A 20,000-nucleotide genomic window follows, 5' to 3' on the forward strand; every position below is an offset into this window, starting at 1 on the left:
CCTCTCACTCTATTACTAATACGTAGCACCAGTAATCCACTTCAACTACGCACGTAGATATTATTTATCCTTTTTTTCTTTCCTTCCCTTTTTTCCCTTCTTTTTTCCTTTTTCCTTTTTTTTTTCTTTTTTCTTTTTTTCTTCATACACCTCCCTTTTCTCCTTTACTCTCTCACTCTTTTTCTTCTTATTTTAGTTCTCTCTCTCCCTCTTTCCCTCCCACTCTCTCTCTCTCTCTCTCTCTCTCTCTCTCTCTCTCTCTCTCTCTATCTTTAATTGTACTACATATTTCAACGTGGCAACAAAGTATGAGAACATGTAGTAGTACATACTACCGTCGGGCACATGTAAGTCATGCACGGTTAATGATTATTCGCGCTTGTAGAGGTATCCTTTAACGTTTTAACGTTCGTTCATCGATGACGGCTTATCTCTTTGTTCTCCCTTTTTTTCTCTCTCTTTCTATTTCTTTCTCTCTCTCTCTCTCTCTCTCTCTCTCTCCTTATCTCTCTATCGTTTGCTAGTCTTATGAGAATAGTGACTATTCCCTACAGAAAACGTAAACAAACTTTTGTCCTCTAATTTTTCCAATATATATATATATAAACAATGTTCCGTTAAAATCGATATTATATACAGATTAGAATCGTTTAGGTGTTGACAAAGATAAATTTTCCAATACATACATACATACATACATACATACATACATAGGTAAAGGAATACATCATAAATAACTACGTATAAATACTACATTGGAATGAACGAATATTCAAAATAAATTTTCAATGGAAGCTAAGAGCAAAAAATAAAGCAACCACCCTCTTTCTTCCCCATCCCCCGATATACGATGTTTCTTTAGATGTACCCTAATGTATACACATTGGATACGTATACATATATGCGTTTGCTAAACGTTGAGGAGCGTTTGTATTCATAACGAAAGAAAGTAGATACATACAATGAGAGAGAGAGAAAGAGAGAGAGAGAGAGAGAGAGAGAAAGAGAGAGAAAGAAAAAGAAAAAAAAAGAAAGAAAAAGAGCAAGAGAGACAGAGAGAAAAATAGTTAGATAGATAGATAGACAGAGAAAAGAAAAGAAAAGAAATATCGATCGATCGTGTACGATGGTTTCGATGCATTACACTTTAAATGACACAAACTTTCTATCCCTGGTATAAAAAATTCGATCGATGATATCGAAAGAGGGATGGAATGGGATAGGATGAAGGATGGAGAATGAGAAGGGATCGAGGCAGGAGGACCTGGAGAAGGAGGAAGATGGGTTAGGGTATTGGGGAGAGGGATGGTGAGATAGAGAATAAGGGGTGTGGGGATGGATGAGGAGGAGGGTGAGGGGAGAAAGGTTAGTAAGGAGAAGTTTATCGTTGAATCGTGGAAAATCGAATTTCGAATTCGCTTCACGTGCACTTCCCTCCTGCGACTTTCGAATCTCGTTTCGACGCGTTGGCATTCTCGGGGGCCAATGAGGAGAGATCGGCTATGTTAGTCGACTAAGAGGAAGAAAAAAGGAAGCACCACGCCCAAGGTACGTGGCAGGAACGCAGAGATGACTGTGTGTTAACCCTCTCTTTCTCTCCCTCTCTATCTACCTCTCTCTCTCTCTCTATATATATATATATATCTCTTTCTGTGTATGTGTACGTTCACGTACTTACTTTGCGCGTACTAACTCTTTCTCTCTTTCTCTTTCTTTTTTTATTTCTTTCTTTCTTTCTTACTTTCAGTACTCTTCTCTTCTCTTCTCTTCTGTTCTGTTCCGTTCTGTACTGTTCTCTTCTGTTCTGTTCTGTTCTGTTCTGTTCTGTTCTGTTCTGTTCTGTTCTGTTCTGTTCCGCCGACACGAAGCACGCTACCACGTCCTCAAATTGAAGCCTCCAGAGGAAAAAGAGATGCGTGACCTCAGCTCGATCCGCTCTTTCTTATCGTCCTCCTTCTCTCTCTTTCTTGATCGTTCTTCTTCTCCTTCTTCTTCTTCTTCTTCTTCTTCTACTACTACTACTACTACTTCGTCTTCTTCTTTTTTCATTTAGTTTTTTTTTTTTTTTCATTACTCCTTTTTCTTCTTAGCTTTTCTTATTTTTTTTTTTGTTCGATTATTCATCTTGGTTGAAGGTAGAACGGCGAAAGGTAGTACGGAAAGAGAGAGAGAGAGAGAGAAGGTAGGTGGAGAAGGATGATGATGGAAGGGTCCGAAGAGGCGCCATGTTGTTGCTTCGCGATGACAAGAAAGCCGACGGTAGCGAGAGCCAACAGAGCGCTTCCTTACGTCCTACGTCTTGATTGGGTGATTACGAATTATTCATGGTGCTCCTACCGAGACTCATAGACCATAGCTAGATGAGAATAATATTGAAGTTGAGTTCTATGATTTCGCTTGAGACTGGCTACATACATGTATATATATATATATATATATATATATATATATATACAGTGGACCTTGCTTTTGTCTGATCTCTGGTTTAGGTGTTTAAACGGTAAAAAGAAAAAAAAATATTTTTATATTATCATTATGAATGAAATTAAATAGAAATTCTTTAAAATGAATCATCAATTTCTTTTTATTCGCACCTTTCAATTTGAGATAAATCCTTACGATGCAATAATAATCTTCCCCAAGATCCACGATCTATCTAGTCAAAAAACATAATATAGTTTAAAAAAAATCAATATTATAGAAAATGACAGAGAAAAGGGAAGCAAGATAAATGAAATAGAAAGAGGTTCATTTCTTAAGAAATAATTAAGAAATAAATCTAAACTCAATTGAAAAGAAATTTTTACGAATGAATCAACTTATCAAACTTCCCTTATCTATATAGAAATAATACTACACGTCGATATCCGTCTCTCGTCGGCTACGATGAGAATTAAATTACTCCTAAAATAGAAAAAAAAAAAAAAAAAAAAAAAAAGAAAAAATTACATAAAAAGAAGAGTGGGGGAAGGAAAAAACAAAAGAAAAAAAAAGAACGAAAGGAAGAGAGAGAGAGAGAGAGAGAGAGAGAGGGAGAGAGAAAGAAAAAAAAGATGGAAGGGAAAAAAACGAACTGTCAACTTTCCAAGCAATGAGATACAAATAAATAAAAGGGGATTGGAGGAGGGGGGTTGAGTGGGAGGTTGGGAAGAAGGGGAGAGATTCTTTATCGCTCGGATGTTTTGCAAACAAGCGAAGCGCGCGATCGCTCATCAGCTCGATTCTCTCCATGCGGGGGGGACAAGCTCCCGCGGTGCTCGAGCTAATGAAATTATCCGGTTCGAGACCCCCTGCAACGACATCAACGAGCTACGACAGCCAGTTATCCCGTGATTACGGTATACGCAGTTACATACCTATTACATACATAGCTACATTACACGTATATACATATAAAGAAGACGAGTTAAGAGAAATATCCACCCCACCTCTCCTTTCCACCTTCTACTCCCTCCTATTCCTCGTTCTTTCCTTATCTATCTATTCCCTCTCTTATCCATTTTCTCAATCCTCCTAACAATTTCGTAAAAAAAAAAAAAAAAGAAAAAGAAAAAGAAAAAGACGAAGAAATAGGAGGAAGAAACGATTGGAAGAAGCAAATAGTCAAAAGATAGAAAGAGAGAGAGAGAGAGAGAGAGAGAGAGAGAGAGAGAAATAGAGATAGAACAAAAACAAAAAGAAAAAAGAGGAAAAAGAGCAAAAAAAAAGAAAGAGAGAGAGAGAGAAAAATGATCAAGAGTTTAATTTCTTCGATAGACCATATTCGTCTTCTTGGCACGTGTACTAGCAATTATAAGGATGATCTAACGAGGACATCTTCCTGGTGATATCCTAAGAAATCGTTTCTACTTTCCTCGAGAATTCTTTCTCGGTATATATCGTTAAGATCGAAATCATTAAACTGGTTAGAATGTTGGTAGGGTGTTGGTATAGAAAAAGATAGATATAGAAAAAAAGAGATAGAGATAGAGAGAGAGAGAGAGAGAGAGAGAGAGAGAGAAAGATCTAATTGGTTCACGTGCCTCGATATTACCTACGTTCTTTCTAATAAATCGTTCATTGGAAACCATGAAGGATAATTAGGGAAAGATCTTTTCTCTCTCTCTCTCTCTCTCTCTCTCTCTCTCTTTCTCTTTCTCTTTCTCTCTCTCGAAAGAGAGAGAGAGAGAGAAACAGGAGAAACAGGAAGCTGAGAGATATATCTATAACGTGGAAAAATACGAAAGACAGAATTTATGGATCCTGGTAGTTATTAGAACAACGATGACCAACAACGTCTACCCTCAACTCGATTCACTGGACACTTCGGCAACCCTATCCACGATGTCCAGGGCGTGGCAGATCTGTGATTTATTAAAGTCATTTGTGCCGATAATGCTGACAGATGCCGTCCGTCGGGTATCCAGTTACGATATGGACTTAATCCTTGGGTGCAACAGGATCCTCTCTCTTTCTTTTTTTCTTTTTAAGGATTATTTTTTCTCGTTTTTATTTATTTATTGTTTGTTTTTTTCTTCTTTTTTTTTTTTTTCTTTTTTTTTTCTTCGATAGAAAGGATTCATCAATATATTTCTCTTAACGTTATCATTCTTTCTAACGATCGATCAAAATTAAAACCTAATAGAAAATTATTATTCATGTTTTTGTCGTGTTAAAACGCAGATTTATATTTCGAATAATATCGTTTTTATCGAGATACGATTAAAAGGAAGAAAGAAAGTAAATAAAAATTTACGAGAAAATTTATAAATATTGTATTAAAAAGAAAAAAAAAAGAAAAAAAGAACTTACTTGCGTTTGAGTTAGTCCCAGGCTAGCTGCAAGTTCTGCTCTTTCTGGTAATGCCAGGTACTGTGTTCTTTGGAACCTCCTATTCAGTTGCTGAAGTTGCAAGCTGCTGTAGATGGTCCTTGGTTTTCTCATCTTTTTACCCTTGCCATTTCTTAAAGAACCACCACCACCACCTCCAAGCTCATCCACGAGACTTCCACCCTTGTCGCCCAATGGCGAGAGGTCTGCGAACATGCACCACCCTAACATCAACTTTCAGAATCCTCGTCACCTCTGGTATACGAACTAAAGAGAAACCGAACTAAAAAAAACCTAATCGTTTCTACATCTAATTGATATACGACAATGAGTAATAATTATTTTTAATAAATATATCTCTGTTAAATATCTCTTCAAAGTAATAATAATAATAAGAAGAATAATAATAAATAAGTTTAATTAATCGATGGAGTTCCATATTTCGGATAAATATTTTTAATAAAATAAATTACAAATATTTATACTATATATTTATGATATATTATCCATAGAAGTATATTAATTTAATTTAAATTATTACGAGGTGATGATATAAATTATCGTTGACCTTTTATCCTTCCTTATAACGTAGTAATGTGACAAGGATAGAAAGTTACGCACCGACAGTTCTCTCGGCTTACATATATACGACTGAACTGTCCTTCGTCGGATGTCTACTTTTAAGTAATAACATATTCTAATACTATACACCGATCCCCACTCTCTCACTCTCTTTATCTCTCTCTCTCTCTCTCTCTCTCTCTCTCTCTCTTTCTTTCTTTCTTTCTCATTCTCTTCCAGGAGACTTTTATTTACTTTTTCCTTCTCGGAGAATTCGTCCTTTTGAACTTGATATTCATAAAAACTATCATAACATACGTCTCGAGCAAAAATCAATAATCACGTTTATTACTCATACACATATACTATCTTTTATTTGAATATAAATAATGAGAGAAATAAAATTTGATGTTTTGAAAATTAATCATTTATTATATATATATATATATATAATATTAATATTAAAAATAATTTACGAATAATTAATAGATTCTAAAAGACATTTAAATTAGTTATTATATAGAATATAATTTGTAAATATTCTTGAAAATATAATAAATATTAAAAATATTAATTCTCAATTTATATAAAAATGAATGAGTTTTGTTATATATTTTTTTCAAGTTAATCATAAAAGCATGAAAATTCTTTAATTTGTTCTATGAAAAAGCTTATATAAAAAAAAGAAAAAAAAAAAAAAAATATATATATATATATATATATATATATCTACTAACGTGTAAAATTTCTAATCCTTCGATCTAAAATCAAAGATATAATATTCGTCGTTGGGTCGTTTGTTCGTTCATTGAGATGTCAAGCGCGACAAAACATCGAGTTAACGTCGAGAAGTTACGCGAGCTCGCATACCGAACCTTTCCCCGTGATAATTAGCGCGATTATTAATTAAAGCGTAATTTGCGGTCGCGCGGCCGGACGTAAACGTGGGTTAGAACGACGATCATCGTGATTTATGGCCGGCGCTCGTGTCATTCCCTCCAAAAGGCAAAAGGCTATGTGCGAACGATCATCATAGTTGTCTAGTTAGTATAGATCTTTTTTTCTTCTATTTATCTCACTCTTTCTCCCCCATCCCCATCTCCCTTCTCTCTCTCACTCTCTCTCTCTCTCTCTCTCTCTCTCTCTCTCTCTCTCTCTCTCTTTTTTTCTAATAATATATAAGAATTTTCTTCAAGAAAAAAAAAAAAGAAATGTTTATTCTTATATACACATTTTATTCATTTTTTTTTTTATATCGGTCGTCGTTCATGAATCTTTCAATTAAAGAAAAAAAGAAAAGAAAAAAAAAAGCAAATCTAAAGCTATCTTATTACGTCGATTAGATTTTCTAAACAAACTGAAAAAAGAATGATAATTGTCCTTAAAAAATCAATAAAATACTCTCGTCTTCTTCGTTAATTATCAATGATCGTTTAATTATTCTCCTTTACTTTTCTTTTCTTACGATTACTTTCATCGTATCTTCTAAACGATAAATGTATAATAATCCGTCGTTAATAATATCGTACGATAATCTTTTTATTCGTTTTATCATCATTTATTTCGATTAAAATCATAAAATCAAAACAATCGATAGTAATAATAATCCATTAATAATTTTCACATTTATTTTATACTTCTCAATTATTTCAATTTTAGAAAGTTTTTTTTCCAAAGAAAATACAACAATTCTTATTATCAATGATCTTAGTTGACCGATCTTTTTTCTTCAGAAAATAAAGAAGAACGAAAAAAAAAAAAAAGTGAACCTAAAATCGTGATCGTAGATTTGTCTAATACGATTAAAAAAAAGATATCGGATAATGTATTATGAAGAGAAAAGAAATAAAACTTGGAGAAAGAAGGAAAGGGAGAAAAAGAGAGAGAGAGAAAGAGAGAGAGAGCTATATTATTATCGATTATGAGCAAGCTCGCGTTAATTAGAAACGGTTAATATGACGAAATACTCGTTGCTGGGAAAAATATACGTTCGCTATGAACAGGGAAAATCGGCGGGTACCGTTTTACTTCATCATAATAATCATATATGTATATATATATATATATATATCTTATTATTATTTTTCTTTTTTTTTTCTCCTCCCTTTTTCCTCTTTTTTTTCATCTTTTATTATCTCCATCTCTCTCTCTCTTTCTCCATCGTACCCTATGCGTATCTCACATTGGCAGCTGTTGCCGTTACCATATGCAAAATACTTGCTCGAAACATAGTCAAGGAAATTATTAGCTCGACGTAAAAGCCAGCAGCGTCGGAACCAACCGACGGTAAGCTTTATGGCTTACCTTCGCGGAACTCTCGCACGATTCACCGATTAATTGGTGTAATAATTAGTCTTTCAGTACGCCTTTTTATCCTATCAACCAAATGCATATGATTTTTTTTTTGCAACGGTCGTTCTATTTATAAAAAAAAAAAAAAAAAAAAAAAAAAAAAAAAAAAAAAAAAAAAGAAAAAAAAAAGAAAAAAAAAACTGCCCGAATAAAAAAAGGACTTCCTTCTTTTTTTCTTTATCTTTTTTTTTCTCCTAGAAAACGAACTTCATATTCGTGTTCTGAAAAATTCATCTGGAGATCTCGACGAGTGTGATAGATTAACCTTCGTGTTTTATCTCATTTTGATACGATCGATCAAACGCATACGATTGTTTACAACGATCGTTCTATTTAAGAAAGATAATAATTGATCTAACTGGAAAATACAAAGAACGATTCTTGCTTTTTCTTTTTTCTTTTTTTTCTCTCTCTCTCTCTTTTTTTCTACTTTTTTTTCTTTTTTACAAAAAGAACGAGTTTATGGAGTCTTGGAAAATCTCATCGATGATCTCGACGAGCGTGATAAATAAAAGCCTTCGATTTCTCTTTTTTTTTTATACTATCGCACATGACTTTACAACGATCATTTTATTTTTAAAAAGTATCCGGGAAAACGTGATTTTTACAAAAAGAATATGCTTATGGAATTGTAAAAAAAAAAAAAAATAATCATTGAAAGATCTTGCCGAGTTTAATGATTAACTTTAGATTATCACTTTTTATTCTATCAACCGAATACATATTATTTTACAACGATTGTTTACTACTTGACAAAAAAAGAGAAAAAAAAAAGAAAAAGAAAGAAAGGAAAAGAAAAACTAGCTGGAAAGTAAAAGAAAAAAGATTTGTTTACGAAAATTTATGAACTCACTGAATATCCTACGATGATCTTGATGAAATGGAATATATTTTCACTTGTCAAAATTCCATTTTCTTTGAAAATCTTTTCACTCTTAAATATTAATCTTCGAATATGATTTTACGAAGATCCTGAATTAGTTTATGACATCTTAATAAAATCCAAAAGGTTCCTTTAAATATCCGGCCAGGTTCAAGTAAATCCTTGTGTAAACAACCATTTAATACCTAATCCATCAAGGTCGAAGTTTAGGTAGAAACGGCACTAAGTCATTATCTTTGTTCATTCTAGATAAATGTAGACAGTTTCAACAGGTCGATAACTAATATAAGATTTCCAAGACAGGAGCTTTCACCCTAATGAGATTTCTTTTCTAAATTTAAATTTGCGAACGACAATTAGAAACAAAAAAAGAAAAAAAAAAAAAACAAACAAAAAAAAGAAAAAAAAAGATCGACGGATATGTTATTACTTATTCCTTTGGAATAAAAATAAAAGATCGAACGTCGAAAGATATATAATGATATTTTGATTATCATAATTTATTGGCCACTTAAGACAATTTCAATCAGTTTGACATATGCATCATTGATTAAAATTTATTAGAAAATTTCTTCCTCTTTTATTTCTTCTTCTTCTTATTCTTCTTCTTCTTCTTCTTCTTCACGGATTAAGAGAATAATTTTCATTATTAGAATAGAAAAGAAAAAAATAGAAAAAGGGACAAAAATAAAAAATGAAGAGTGGAAATTACAATCGGAATGTTTATTATTTAATTAACTAAACAATCGGATATATATATATATATATGTATGTATGTATGTATGTATGTATGTATGTATGTATACAGAATTAAGAAACAAAATGATGATCGAAGAATATTAGGATATTTGGACGAAATTTTTTTCAAAAGGGTATTAGAAGAATCATTATTTTCTATGGTCATTAAGAAGAGTTATTTTTTGCAGCTGAAGTAAAAGGAGTACGGTGACCCAGTGGACGTTTAAGTGCGTGCTGGACGTAAGAGAAATCCAAACGATCGATAAATACTTACAACGTGCAACACCGTTCATGGCAGCTGCAATGTACCTTTCCTCTTCGCGAAACACGAGAAATGCATCCCTCTTTTATGAAAGGTATAATAATAATATCGCGAACACGTTTGCACGATACCTATGCAAATTTTTTCGTCAATTTTTTCGTCGAATATTTATCACGATCATTTACCAAAAAGAAAGAAAATTTTGCCGACGCGAAGAGATGTAATAATTCGGTTATTTCGAGCAACCCTTTCTGCTTCTTTTTCCTTCTTTCTCTCTCTCTCTCTCTCTCTCTCTCTCTCTTTTCCTCTTCTCTTCTGTTTTCTCTTATCTCGATCGATTTTAAGAACAAAAATGCTATAATAGGCATAACAGTTGATGACATTATTTTGTGAAAACATCGAGAATGATTGAACGTTCATTTTCCGAATGAAAATTGATGCCTTCGTACATTGAAATCGCTTAGAACTATATCCTATGAATACTGAGGTCATTGAATCGATTATACACCCTCGAAGAATTTCTTTGATTTCAGACTCCTGCTCGCCTTCCCAACAATTTTTTATAAACGTATCCTACTTAAAAAAAAAAAAGAGAAAGAGAGAAAAAAAGAGAGAGAGAGAGAGAGAGAGAGAGAGAGAGAGAGAGAGGAAAAGAAACTTTTAAGGAAATGGTCTTGCATTACTTCTAAATGATGCGGTAGTTTTCGTAAATCGTAAAAATCAAGGGGGGAAAAAAGAGAAAAAAGAAAAAAGAAAAAAGAAAAAAGAAAAAAGAAAAAAGAAAAAATAAAGAAGAATCGAAGATGGTTACCAATGATTACTACATATGTACGAAGGATTTTTCTTCGAGAAGGGAAGAAAGAAAAAGAAAAGAGGAGGGGAAAAAAAACTTTAAGGAGTCCCATAGAACCGTAGGACGAAACAACCCCTTCCTAATAGTCTCTCTCTCTCTCTCTCTTTCACATACACACATACACAAACCCACACACACACACACACAAATGTACGAACGAACGCATTTTCTCAGGTTTTGCTCGATCGTCACAGCCTACAATTTCGACAGCCTACAAGTCCGTAGTATTCATGATTACTTATAATCCGCGAGTACGATCGTACGTGTTTCCACTTGAGAAATGTTCGAAAACTTCAAGAATGGGGGCGGGCGGGGGGGATTGGAAGGGGAGAATGGGGTTGGATAAGCTGGACAGGCAAAACGGAGTCGATAATCAGAGAGTTCTTCTTCTTCTTTCTTTTTTTTTCTTTCTTTCTTCCTTTTCCTTTTTCTTTTCTTTTTTTTTTTTTTCTTTCTATTTTTTCATTATGCAGAAATAAAAGAGGGAGCGAATATTTTCAATACATGGGAGAAGAGGAGAAGAAGAAGAAGGAGAAGAAGAAGAAGAAGAAGAAGAAGACGAGAAAAAAATGAAGAATGAAAAGGAAGGAAGGAAGGAAGGAAGGAAAAAGGAAGGGAGAAAAAAATATATACTTAAGCGAGAAATACAGGAAAGAATGTAAGCATGGAATGGGAAAAGAGGTAGGGCAGATAAAAGGGGTGGGTAGGTGGAAGAAAACCAGAGGGTGAAGAACGTACGTCATTACGAATTTACACGGAGCAGAGTCGGAGGGTTTTAGTCGACGACCTGTCGGACAACCACGAATAAAAAGAAGAAAAAGAAGAAAAAGAAGAAGAAGAAGAAATAAAAATGATAATAGAAATAGAAAAAGAAGAAAAAGAAAAAGTATCAATGTATTCCAACGAATACCAAACTCAAGTTTCATTCTTGACGAACCTTTAAAAAGTGCTTGATAGGATATTATAACATGGCCAACCCCTATAACAGAATTCCACCTTACTTTACACAATCTAAATCATACCCCATGAGAATATTTTAACCATAATATTTCGATACTAATAGCGATAATAAAAGAAGAAGAAAAAGAGGAGAGGAGAGGGTAAGGAAAAATTTTTTCTTTTTTTTTTTTTTTTCAAATGTTCATCGTCAAACGCATTCTTTAAAGTCTAATTTTTAATAATAATCACTGACTTAACTTTCAAACGTATACCGAAAGGAAGAGAGTTTTCTATCTAATTACGCTCGACAGGTGGCAAACATCGACTAGAATTATTATACTTGACTAGTAACATAGATATATGGTACTCTGTTATGCTACGGCTGCTGTTATTGCTGTCATCGAGTTAAAACTAGCTTAACCTTTCAAGATGGCTAAGTTATCTTTGAGTTTCTAAGTTACTTCTTCTTTTTTTTCTCTCTCTCTCTCTCTCTTTCTCTGTCCCTTTCCCTTTCTTTTTCTTCTCTCTTTCTCTCTCTCTCTCTCTCTCTCTCTCTCTCTCTCTCTCTCTCTCCCATTTTTCTTCTCCTTTTTTTTTTTTTTTAACTTAACCTTGGATATCTCACTCGGTGATATTTCATTCTGTAAAATATTCCGCGAATAAATGCCATGAGGAGTTAGGTATCTACCATCCGTGAATTCCCTACACTACTACGTTTGATAATGAGAAACGTAATTAGCCGACGGCTGGAGAAAGAAACCAAGTTGTGATTACGTTGTCTCGTGTGCTAATGCGATTGCAGGGTGAGAAAAAAGGAATAATGGAAGGACACCGAGAATTTGCGATTGAGTATAGCTCGAGAAGCTTTTTCTCTTTCTTGCTTTGTTCATAGGGATTCTTTTTCCTGTTCGTAGGTAGGTAGGTATATCTTATTCCGTTTCATGGTATTGTAGTTCTTAAAAAAAAAGAGAGAGAGAGAAAAAAAAAGAGAGAGAAAGAGAGAAGAGAAAGAGAGAAAGATGAGAGAAAGAGAGAGAAAGAGAGAGAAAGAGAGAGAGAGAGAGAGAGAGAGAGAGAGAGAGAAAGAGATAGGGAGAACAACGGGGCGTCGACCGACGCTGGATGAAGCCGCTACCTGCTGCTCTAGATTCTCTCTCTCTCTCTCTCTTTCTTTTTCTTTCATAGCTTTCTCTAGCTAGTCACTGTTTTAGAATCGTCGCGGATTTTAGGTTTGAAATTTCTTTTTCGCTGTATATGGAACTATCGATCAATCGAACGAGTTCGATCTTGATTAACCGACGATCGTGAAAAACTGTACCGTCGGTGATAATCCGATTGAAAACGTTCCTAATAAAATATCTTAAAACTATAAAAATAGTGTGATAAAAAAGTTGCGAATACATACAGTTAGGGTACTCACCGTCCTTGGGCGGCGAGGGACATTGAGGCGCGTAAGATCCAAGATGATATCCATAAGCATTATGTTGATGCATCGGCCCGAAAGGATATCCAGCTAGCGCTGACCTAGGACTTGGAAATCCAGGTTCTGCGTGTTGTTGATTCCCACTACCGGGTCCGGATGATTGGTGTCCTAAAGCGCTGACCTGATGGGAAAATTGATGTGCACCAGGTACGTTATGTCCGGATGGATATCCACCCCGTAAACTGGCAGGATTATACAGGTTATTATGCTGGAGTTCGATGAATGCAGATTTGCCAGTTTGGGAAACTGGTGTACTAGATGTCGTACTATCTCCAGCATTTCCACCGGCTCCAGGTGGTCCTGGCGTTACCGATCCAAGTCCACCATGATGTAGATGTTGGTCCATGTCGGAACCACCGTTTCCTCCAGCGTTTCCACCACCGGCTTGACCGCCTCCCGACGGTCCACCACCGGCACCACCCGACATACTGTTCGGGGTCGGGGTACTAGACGGACAGGGGTCGCCCGCCCCGAATGGGCTCCCCAGGTCCGTGAAATTGAGCGTCGTCGTGCTGCTTGGCCTCTCCACCTTCGAGCCGAGCTCGAGTGCGGCCTCGAGCGTCGATAAATTCGCCGCGGACGACGTCGTCGCCGCCGCCGCCCTAGCGCGACACCCGTACGGGGCCCGAATCTTGGATTATTTCTATTAGGTCTACGACAGCCAAGGACATTGATCCTTGTTGCTTATAATTCCAATTGATTTATCTCCTATATTGCGTTATATATCTTTCTCACTTGAATCACCTCCACTTAATCACGGCCACTTTTTTTTTCCCCCTTTTCCTCCCAACGCGTGCACTGTTATCAATAAATCAAATTTTCTCCTCTTTCTCCTTTCTAATTCCTTTCTTCTCTTCTTTAACCAAGCAAAATCCAAAACAAACTTGATAAATCCTTATACGGTCAGCTCGCCGTCGATATCTTCATGCTTCTATCGTAGCACCAAACGCACCCCCTCGACATGCCGATTTACAACTTCTCTCTATCTCTATTCCTCTTATAATATCTCTCTCGATTAATCTTTTCCTCTTCACACACGAGACACTTCATCAGCCAAGTAGCCGACGCGATTCGTAAACACGCGCGGGCGCGCGCGCGCCCTCCCTCCTCTTTTTATTTTCCTTTTCTCCCTTTTTTTTCTTTCCCTTTTTCTAATTTTCTTTTTCTTACAAGACGAACCACCGAGGTATTGAAAAGAATTTTTTTAATAACTAACTTTCTTTTCTTTCTCTCTTCTCGTCCGTAAGACAACGACGACGACGACGACGACGACGACGACGACGACGACGATGACAACGGTGACGACGACGATGATGACGACGACGACGACAACGACAATGTCGTAATGAAGTTACAGGAAAAAAAGGAGAGAAAAAGCACGATCGCAATCCTGATGACGGCGACGGCAACGGCGACGATGACGATCGCGACGATAACGACAACGACAACGACAACGATAACGATAACGACGACAACGATAACGACGACGACGACGACGACGACGACGACGACGACGACGACGACGACGACAACAACGACGACGACGACGACGACACGAACGAGGATGAAGAAGAGAGAAAAGCACACACGCGCGCGCCTTAGCCACTAACTGCAGTGCACACCGAGCGGCGCGGACCGGTATAATGATACATAATGAAGCCAGAGCCTCTCCCCGGAGCCCGGTAAATGGTTTCCCAAAGTTGCCGCTGTGGCGCTACAAGTAACCACGCCTACAAAGACTGTCAATCGTGTTTGTGATTCGTTCTCCCTACCACTTCGTAACTACGTTCGAAGCTCTCATTCGTTAGCCGGAGGCCATTATGGTTACCAACGGGGAGGTGGCTTTATTTGACCACTCCCACTGAAATCGTTTTCCTACCTTCACGCGAGCTGCGGAACGGTACGATTATACCTGAGCCACTGCGAACGCACTTGCCCGTTGCTCGTCCTGACGGATCATCGGTTTGTTCTCTCTTCTTGAATCCGTTTTATATATACTTGGACACTTTTTAAAGTATTAATGCGATACACAACATCTTTGATTAACATTTACTACCGATACCTCTATCATACATCTCTAAAAGGTATTCTGGTACGTAAAAAATGTTAAATAGAAACAAATTTTATGAAACTTGTGCGTTGATCCATAGTTATTATTTGAGTTTTCGTAATAGAAACTATTAGTTATATAAATTTTCTTATTCCCGTTTGATCCTTAAAATCCGACACGATCATCCGCGACACTCGCGATGACGAGACGTCCTTTGCCCCGCCCATCAACCGATCGCCAAGGGAATGGACCACCGATGGATGGAGGTGGAGCTCTTCCGTGCTCTCCACAACAACTTTTTTTACTCTCTTATCCTTTCGCCAACGTAGGTAGGTACGTACTTACCTACGTGTTGCACCGTTCTCGTTCTTACCGGTTAACGTCGATCCGTCGGATCTATGAGAAAATCATTTTTCATTTGCCATTCGATATGATATCTTTTTTAAAATGATGATCCACCAAGATAGATTAGATCGATTAAATGCATAATGAAATCTGTATATATGTACTTACTTACTTACTTACTCGTTTTTCCTTTCACAACGTGATCTTATCCGTTGGTTACTCCAATCGTGAAATGTTATCATGACTTTACAACGAGTTAATCTAAAGGAAAGAGAGAATAACAAACAAAGTCAGAATGCGTGAAGGCATTAAAAGTGAATATATCAAGTGGTTAAAAAGAAAAGGAAAGAAAGAGTGAAGAAGGAAAAAGGAAAAAAAAAAAACAAAAAGAAGAGTATAAAAGACAAGGCGAAACTTGAGGATAAAACCCGTGTGTATGCTTTTTTTTTTTTTTTATCCATATAGATAATAATCTATATCTGTTAAGGGTCAGAAGGTAGCGAAATAAAGTGAGAAGAAAGGATTAAAGGAAAAAAAAAAAAAAAAAGAAAAAGAAGAAGAAAAAAAACAGAGAAAAAAAATGGAAAAAGAAGAAGAACGAACGATATGAAAAAAAAAAGAAGAAGGAGAGAAGAAAAAAGAAAAAGGAAAAAAGAAACAATCAACAAAGAAAACGTGAAGATAAGATCTAACTCGTGAGGTATAAAAAGACTCCTACCTCTTTTGTGCGTTGTTATTTACGTGCCTGAGGACAAGTAACGTAAATAATTTTAGAACACTCATGTATGTATATCCTTATCTATCGCCTCTCGCAAATCGTAATTAAAATAAATGACTTTTATATTTATGACTCGTGTGCGCCACGTTCTCGCTTCCTGTGTAATGGTAATAAAGATAAGGAAGGAAGATACTTTTTCAATGAGATAATCGTAAAAAAGACCTTAACTCTGTTTCGAGTAAGTACTGTAGAATAACATACTTACGATTCGATCGTTCGTATCGTCTAAAACTATAAGAGAGAGAGAGAGAGAGAGAGAGAGAGAGATGGGGAATGGCGGGAGGAAGGGGAGGGTGGGTAGGGAGCTTGCTAAAGGACGAAAATTATTTTCCGTAAAATCCGAAAACTTCCGAACGATTATTAAAATTACCGCAAGAATTTAATAGACCGACGATGATAGACGGATAGTCACGGTAATTTCCCGACGCCTTCGGTGTTGTTCCTTAAACGTTACACAACGCTTCCTGGTAGCTCGTGACCGTGATTAGGAAAAAAGAAAAAAGAAAATAAGAAAAAGAAAAAGAAAAAAAAAATAATAATAATAAAAAGAAAAAAAAAAGAAAAAAAAAAAGAAAAAAGCATCTTGGAATAATTGTAAAAGAAGGGAGAGATTGAGGGAGGGATTGAGGAAGGGAAGGAATGAGGGTGAGAAGGGGTTGAATGATGATAACCAACAAATTTCCTTAACTCGACTCTAATCTTTCCGATGGCACACTGACCCAAAGAGATATTTACTTTTCTTTTTCCTTACCGAGACGAGACAATTAACTTGTGTACCCGGTACACAATTACAACGAAGAAGTTGATAGTATTTGCGACGATACTACTAGCACGCTAATGATGCGTCTATTGTCACATTACGTCATATTACGTCTAGGATGTAACCTACCGGATGATGATCATGATGATGATTATGATGATGATTATGATGATGATGATGATGATGATGATGATGATGATGATGATGATGATGATGATGACGAAGTAGACGACGATGACGACGATGATGATGATGATGATATTGACATCAGGAATGTTTAGAAAAATATTTTTAGATTCCTAAGTAGCGTATAACTATTTATCTATTTATATATATATATATATATACATGTATGTATGTATGTATGTATTTATATATCTTCTATTTCTAATAAATCCTTTTGCCTGATCTATATTTGACCTATACCTTTTAAAAGAAATAAGAAAAATGAAAGCGTAGATCGATCGAGAATGAGCTACCATCTTCTCGTAGGATCGAATTTCTTAAGCGAGATCGAACGAAATCACTTCCCGCTTCGTAATACAGGGGTACCGATGTACCCTCGGCTACGGCACTAGGCCAAAAGAGCGTGGCACGCTCTTACGGTGCGAAATTACATTGGGGGGCTAATTGCATGGCGGCGGTAGCGCAAACACGTGTCATCAGTCGACCGACCACCACCACTACTACTACTACTACTACTACTACTACTACTACTACTACCACCATCATTACTACCACTAGTAGACCGCTAGCAGCGTGCAAGGTACTAGGTACTAACACCAATACAAATGCTAACAACATCAACATCAACACAAATACAAACACAAACATCACCATCACCATCACCACCACCACCACCACCATCACCATCGACATCAGCCATCGCCTTTGCAATGCCTATGTTGCTGGGTAGCTGGCCGCTTGAGCTTGTATACGCTGAATTACGTAATTGAGGTAAATGCCAGCTATCCAGTGTGCGGGGAACTGTGCTAAATAAAATGCCATTCAATTAGGCAGCGGGAGGACCCTGACTCGGTGTGTTACTCGTACTGCCGTTACTCGTTCGCGATACCTATATATATATATATATATATAGAGAGAGAGAGAGAGAGAGAGAGAGAGAAGACCTTTCCTAAAGCTGATAGGTCCTCTCATTGGAAATCGTGTGATTTCTTTAAACGAAAAAAAAAAAAATAATAAAAAAAAAATAAAAAACCAGAAGAAAAAAGAAAGGGAAAAAAAATTTATTTTCCACAAAAAAAATCTTCTCTCTTTCTCCCTCTCTCTCTCTCTCTCTCTCTCTCTCTCTCTCACTCACACATTCCTTTCGAACTCTCTTTTTCATTCTTTTTGTTTTTTCGTTTTTCTCTACTTTTCTCTTTTTTTCCTCTCCATTCATTCACCCATCCAAAGTATCTAATCCAGCTCTATCCATAAAACTAGAGATAATTATTCTTACCTCATTGGAAAAGCCGATCGCCTCTATCTGTCAAAGATCGAAATCTAAAGAGTGTACCTAGCTATCTTATTCATGTAGGTAACTATTAATAAAAGTGAGAACGATTAGTAACACACGTCATTTGGCTCGTCTTCGTTTCTCTTATTCGAGTGTGACATTTCCTTACGAATACGAATGACACGTAGAAACGCATGCAATTTAAACCGCGAAGTGGCAATTTTATAACACCGACACGAGAGGAACTTTCTCTCCTTACTGCAATTTCGCGGATTTCGCGTTGATTCCTTTCGCGAGCTTCCTGCTGCCTGTCTCTTTGAACGAAGAGAAAGAAAATTTCCATCTTCTTGTAGTATTTAATAGAAATGGAAAGAGAGGAAAAAAAAGAAAAAGAAAAAGAAAAAGAATAGAGAAAAGAGAGAAGAGAGAGAGAGAGAGAGAGAGAGAAAATAGAAGCAAACTGTGGATACTAGAGAAAACTATTTTCCGTATACGACAACATAGAATCAGGAAGGTGTCGAAAGTATCGCATGTGGTACGACATTGAATCACGGACGTTCGGGATAATTTCAAACTTTCCAATTCTCTTGAGAAGAATCAGCCCGTGAAATACGAAAGAATGAGGAGAACAACCCCAGCGAAAGGAGTTCGCAATGTCTGAGACCACTGAGTTAATGTATATATACATATACATATATATATATATGTATGTATATGTGTGTGTGTGCGTGTGTGTGTATGTATAAGTGGGCTATAAGAGGGAGGGCGGGTGTTCAGCTCGAAGAATTTCTCAGTGCCTGGAGCAGTGACAAGCTCGGATCATAATTTTCGTACTTTACTGCCGGGCAGTAAAACTGGGATGAGTATGGGTAGGCGTTGCCCGCAAACATTGTGTTTGACCGTCTTCTACGTAGGATTATCGTCCTTTCTCCCTCTCTCCCACCCTTTCTTCCCTTTCTCTCTCTCTCACTCTCTCTCTCTCTCTCTCTCTCTCTCTCTCTCTCTCTCTCTCTCTCTGTTCCTTTATGTTCCAAAAACGTTTCCTATATTTAGCATTGAGGAATTAGAGAAAGATAGAGTCACCTTATGGCTTTTACCACCCTTCACATTTTCTCCAATATATTAGTTCGTTTGGGAACACTTTAAACGATGGGGGTGAGCTTTATTAGTCATCTTTAATCTAACACATCTAATTGATCCTGAAAATATTTTCTTTTCGAAATTGAATACATCCCTATACTTGAGAATATATATGAGAGAATTTATTAAAGGAGAATCATTCAATATTTCGTAAGGATTTAATATAGAATAAAGAAGATATTTTATTATATGTACCAAAGAGAAAGAGAGAGAGAGAGAGAGAGAGAAATCTTTACGATCGATGACATTAAATAATTTTGGAATCAATGACTTGAAAAAGAACGTGAATGAATCAATGGAACAAAATTCAAAAAAGTAATGATTTATCTCAATTAATAAATCTTCTAACGAATTTATCATTGAGATATGGTAATATTTAATATCCATATGTATGTATATTAGATATTATTTTTAATTGTTTAGAAATAAACGAATGATGTTTTTTTCTTTCCTTAAGTATAAACATCCATCAAAGTACGATCTATATATCCTTACCTATTCTATTTCTATTTCTCTTTCTCTCTCTCTCTCTCTCTTTTTTTTCATTCTTTCTAACGTTAGAAATAAGCTACCACACCCTTTTAGGAT

General features: G+C 36.1%; 1 protein-coding gene and 1 long non-coding RNA gene across 7 annotated transcripts in view; both read right to left on the reverse strand.

Annotated features, from left to right (window-relative positions):
* Nucleotides 1–14,492, reverse strand: part of Dll (homeotic protein distal-less) — an 83,694-nt gene extending 69,202 nt beyond the window's left edge. For 2 of the 6 annotated variants that reach the window (XM_035871722.2, XM_035871725.2), the window contains exons 1-2: nt 12,803–14,492; nt 4,792–5,033 (exon numbers count right to left, since the gene is read on the reverse strand). In XM_035871722.2, coding sequence (XP_035727615.1) covers nt 4,792–5,033; nt 12,803–13,307 — 747 coding nt within the window. In that variant the 5' untranslated portion in view covers nt 13,308–14,492. The remainder of the gene's footprint in view (nt 1–4,791; nt 5,034–12,802) is intronic. The other 4 variants (XM_035871724.2, XM_035871728.2, XM_035871726.2 and 1 more) reach the window with 3 other exon arrangements.
* A 166-nt stretch (nt 14,493–14,658) lies between these two features.
* LOC146872316 (uncharacterized) lies at nt 14,659–17,696 on the reverse strand. The gene is made up of 4 exons (XR_014983429.1): nt 17,595–17,696; nt 15,994–16,020; nt 15,456–15,536; nt 14,659–15,326 (listed from the first exon to the last, which is right to left on the reverse strand). It is a non-coding gene; the product is annotated as an uncharacterized LOC146872316 (long non-coding RNA).
* Nucleotides 17,697–20,000: the final 2,304 nt, after the last annotated feature.

Source organism: Vespa mandarinia, chromosome 21 (assembly GCF_050613455.1).
Source record: "Vespa mandarinia isolate Hongniang chromosome 21, ASM5061345v1, whole genome shotgun sequence".
In the NCBI taxonomy this organism is placed as follows: domain Eukaryota; kingdom Metazoa; phylum Arthropoda; class Insecta; order Hymenoptera; family Vespidae; genus Vespa; species Vespa mandarinia.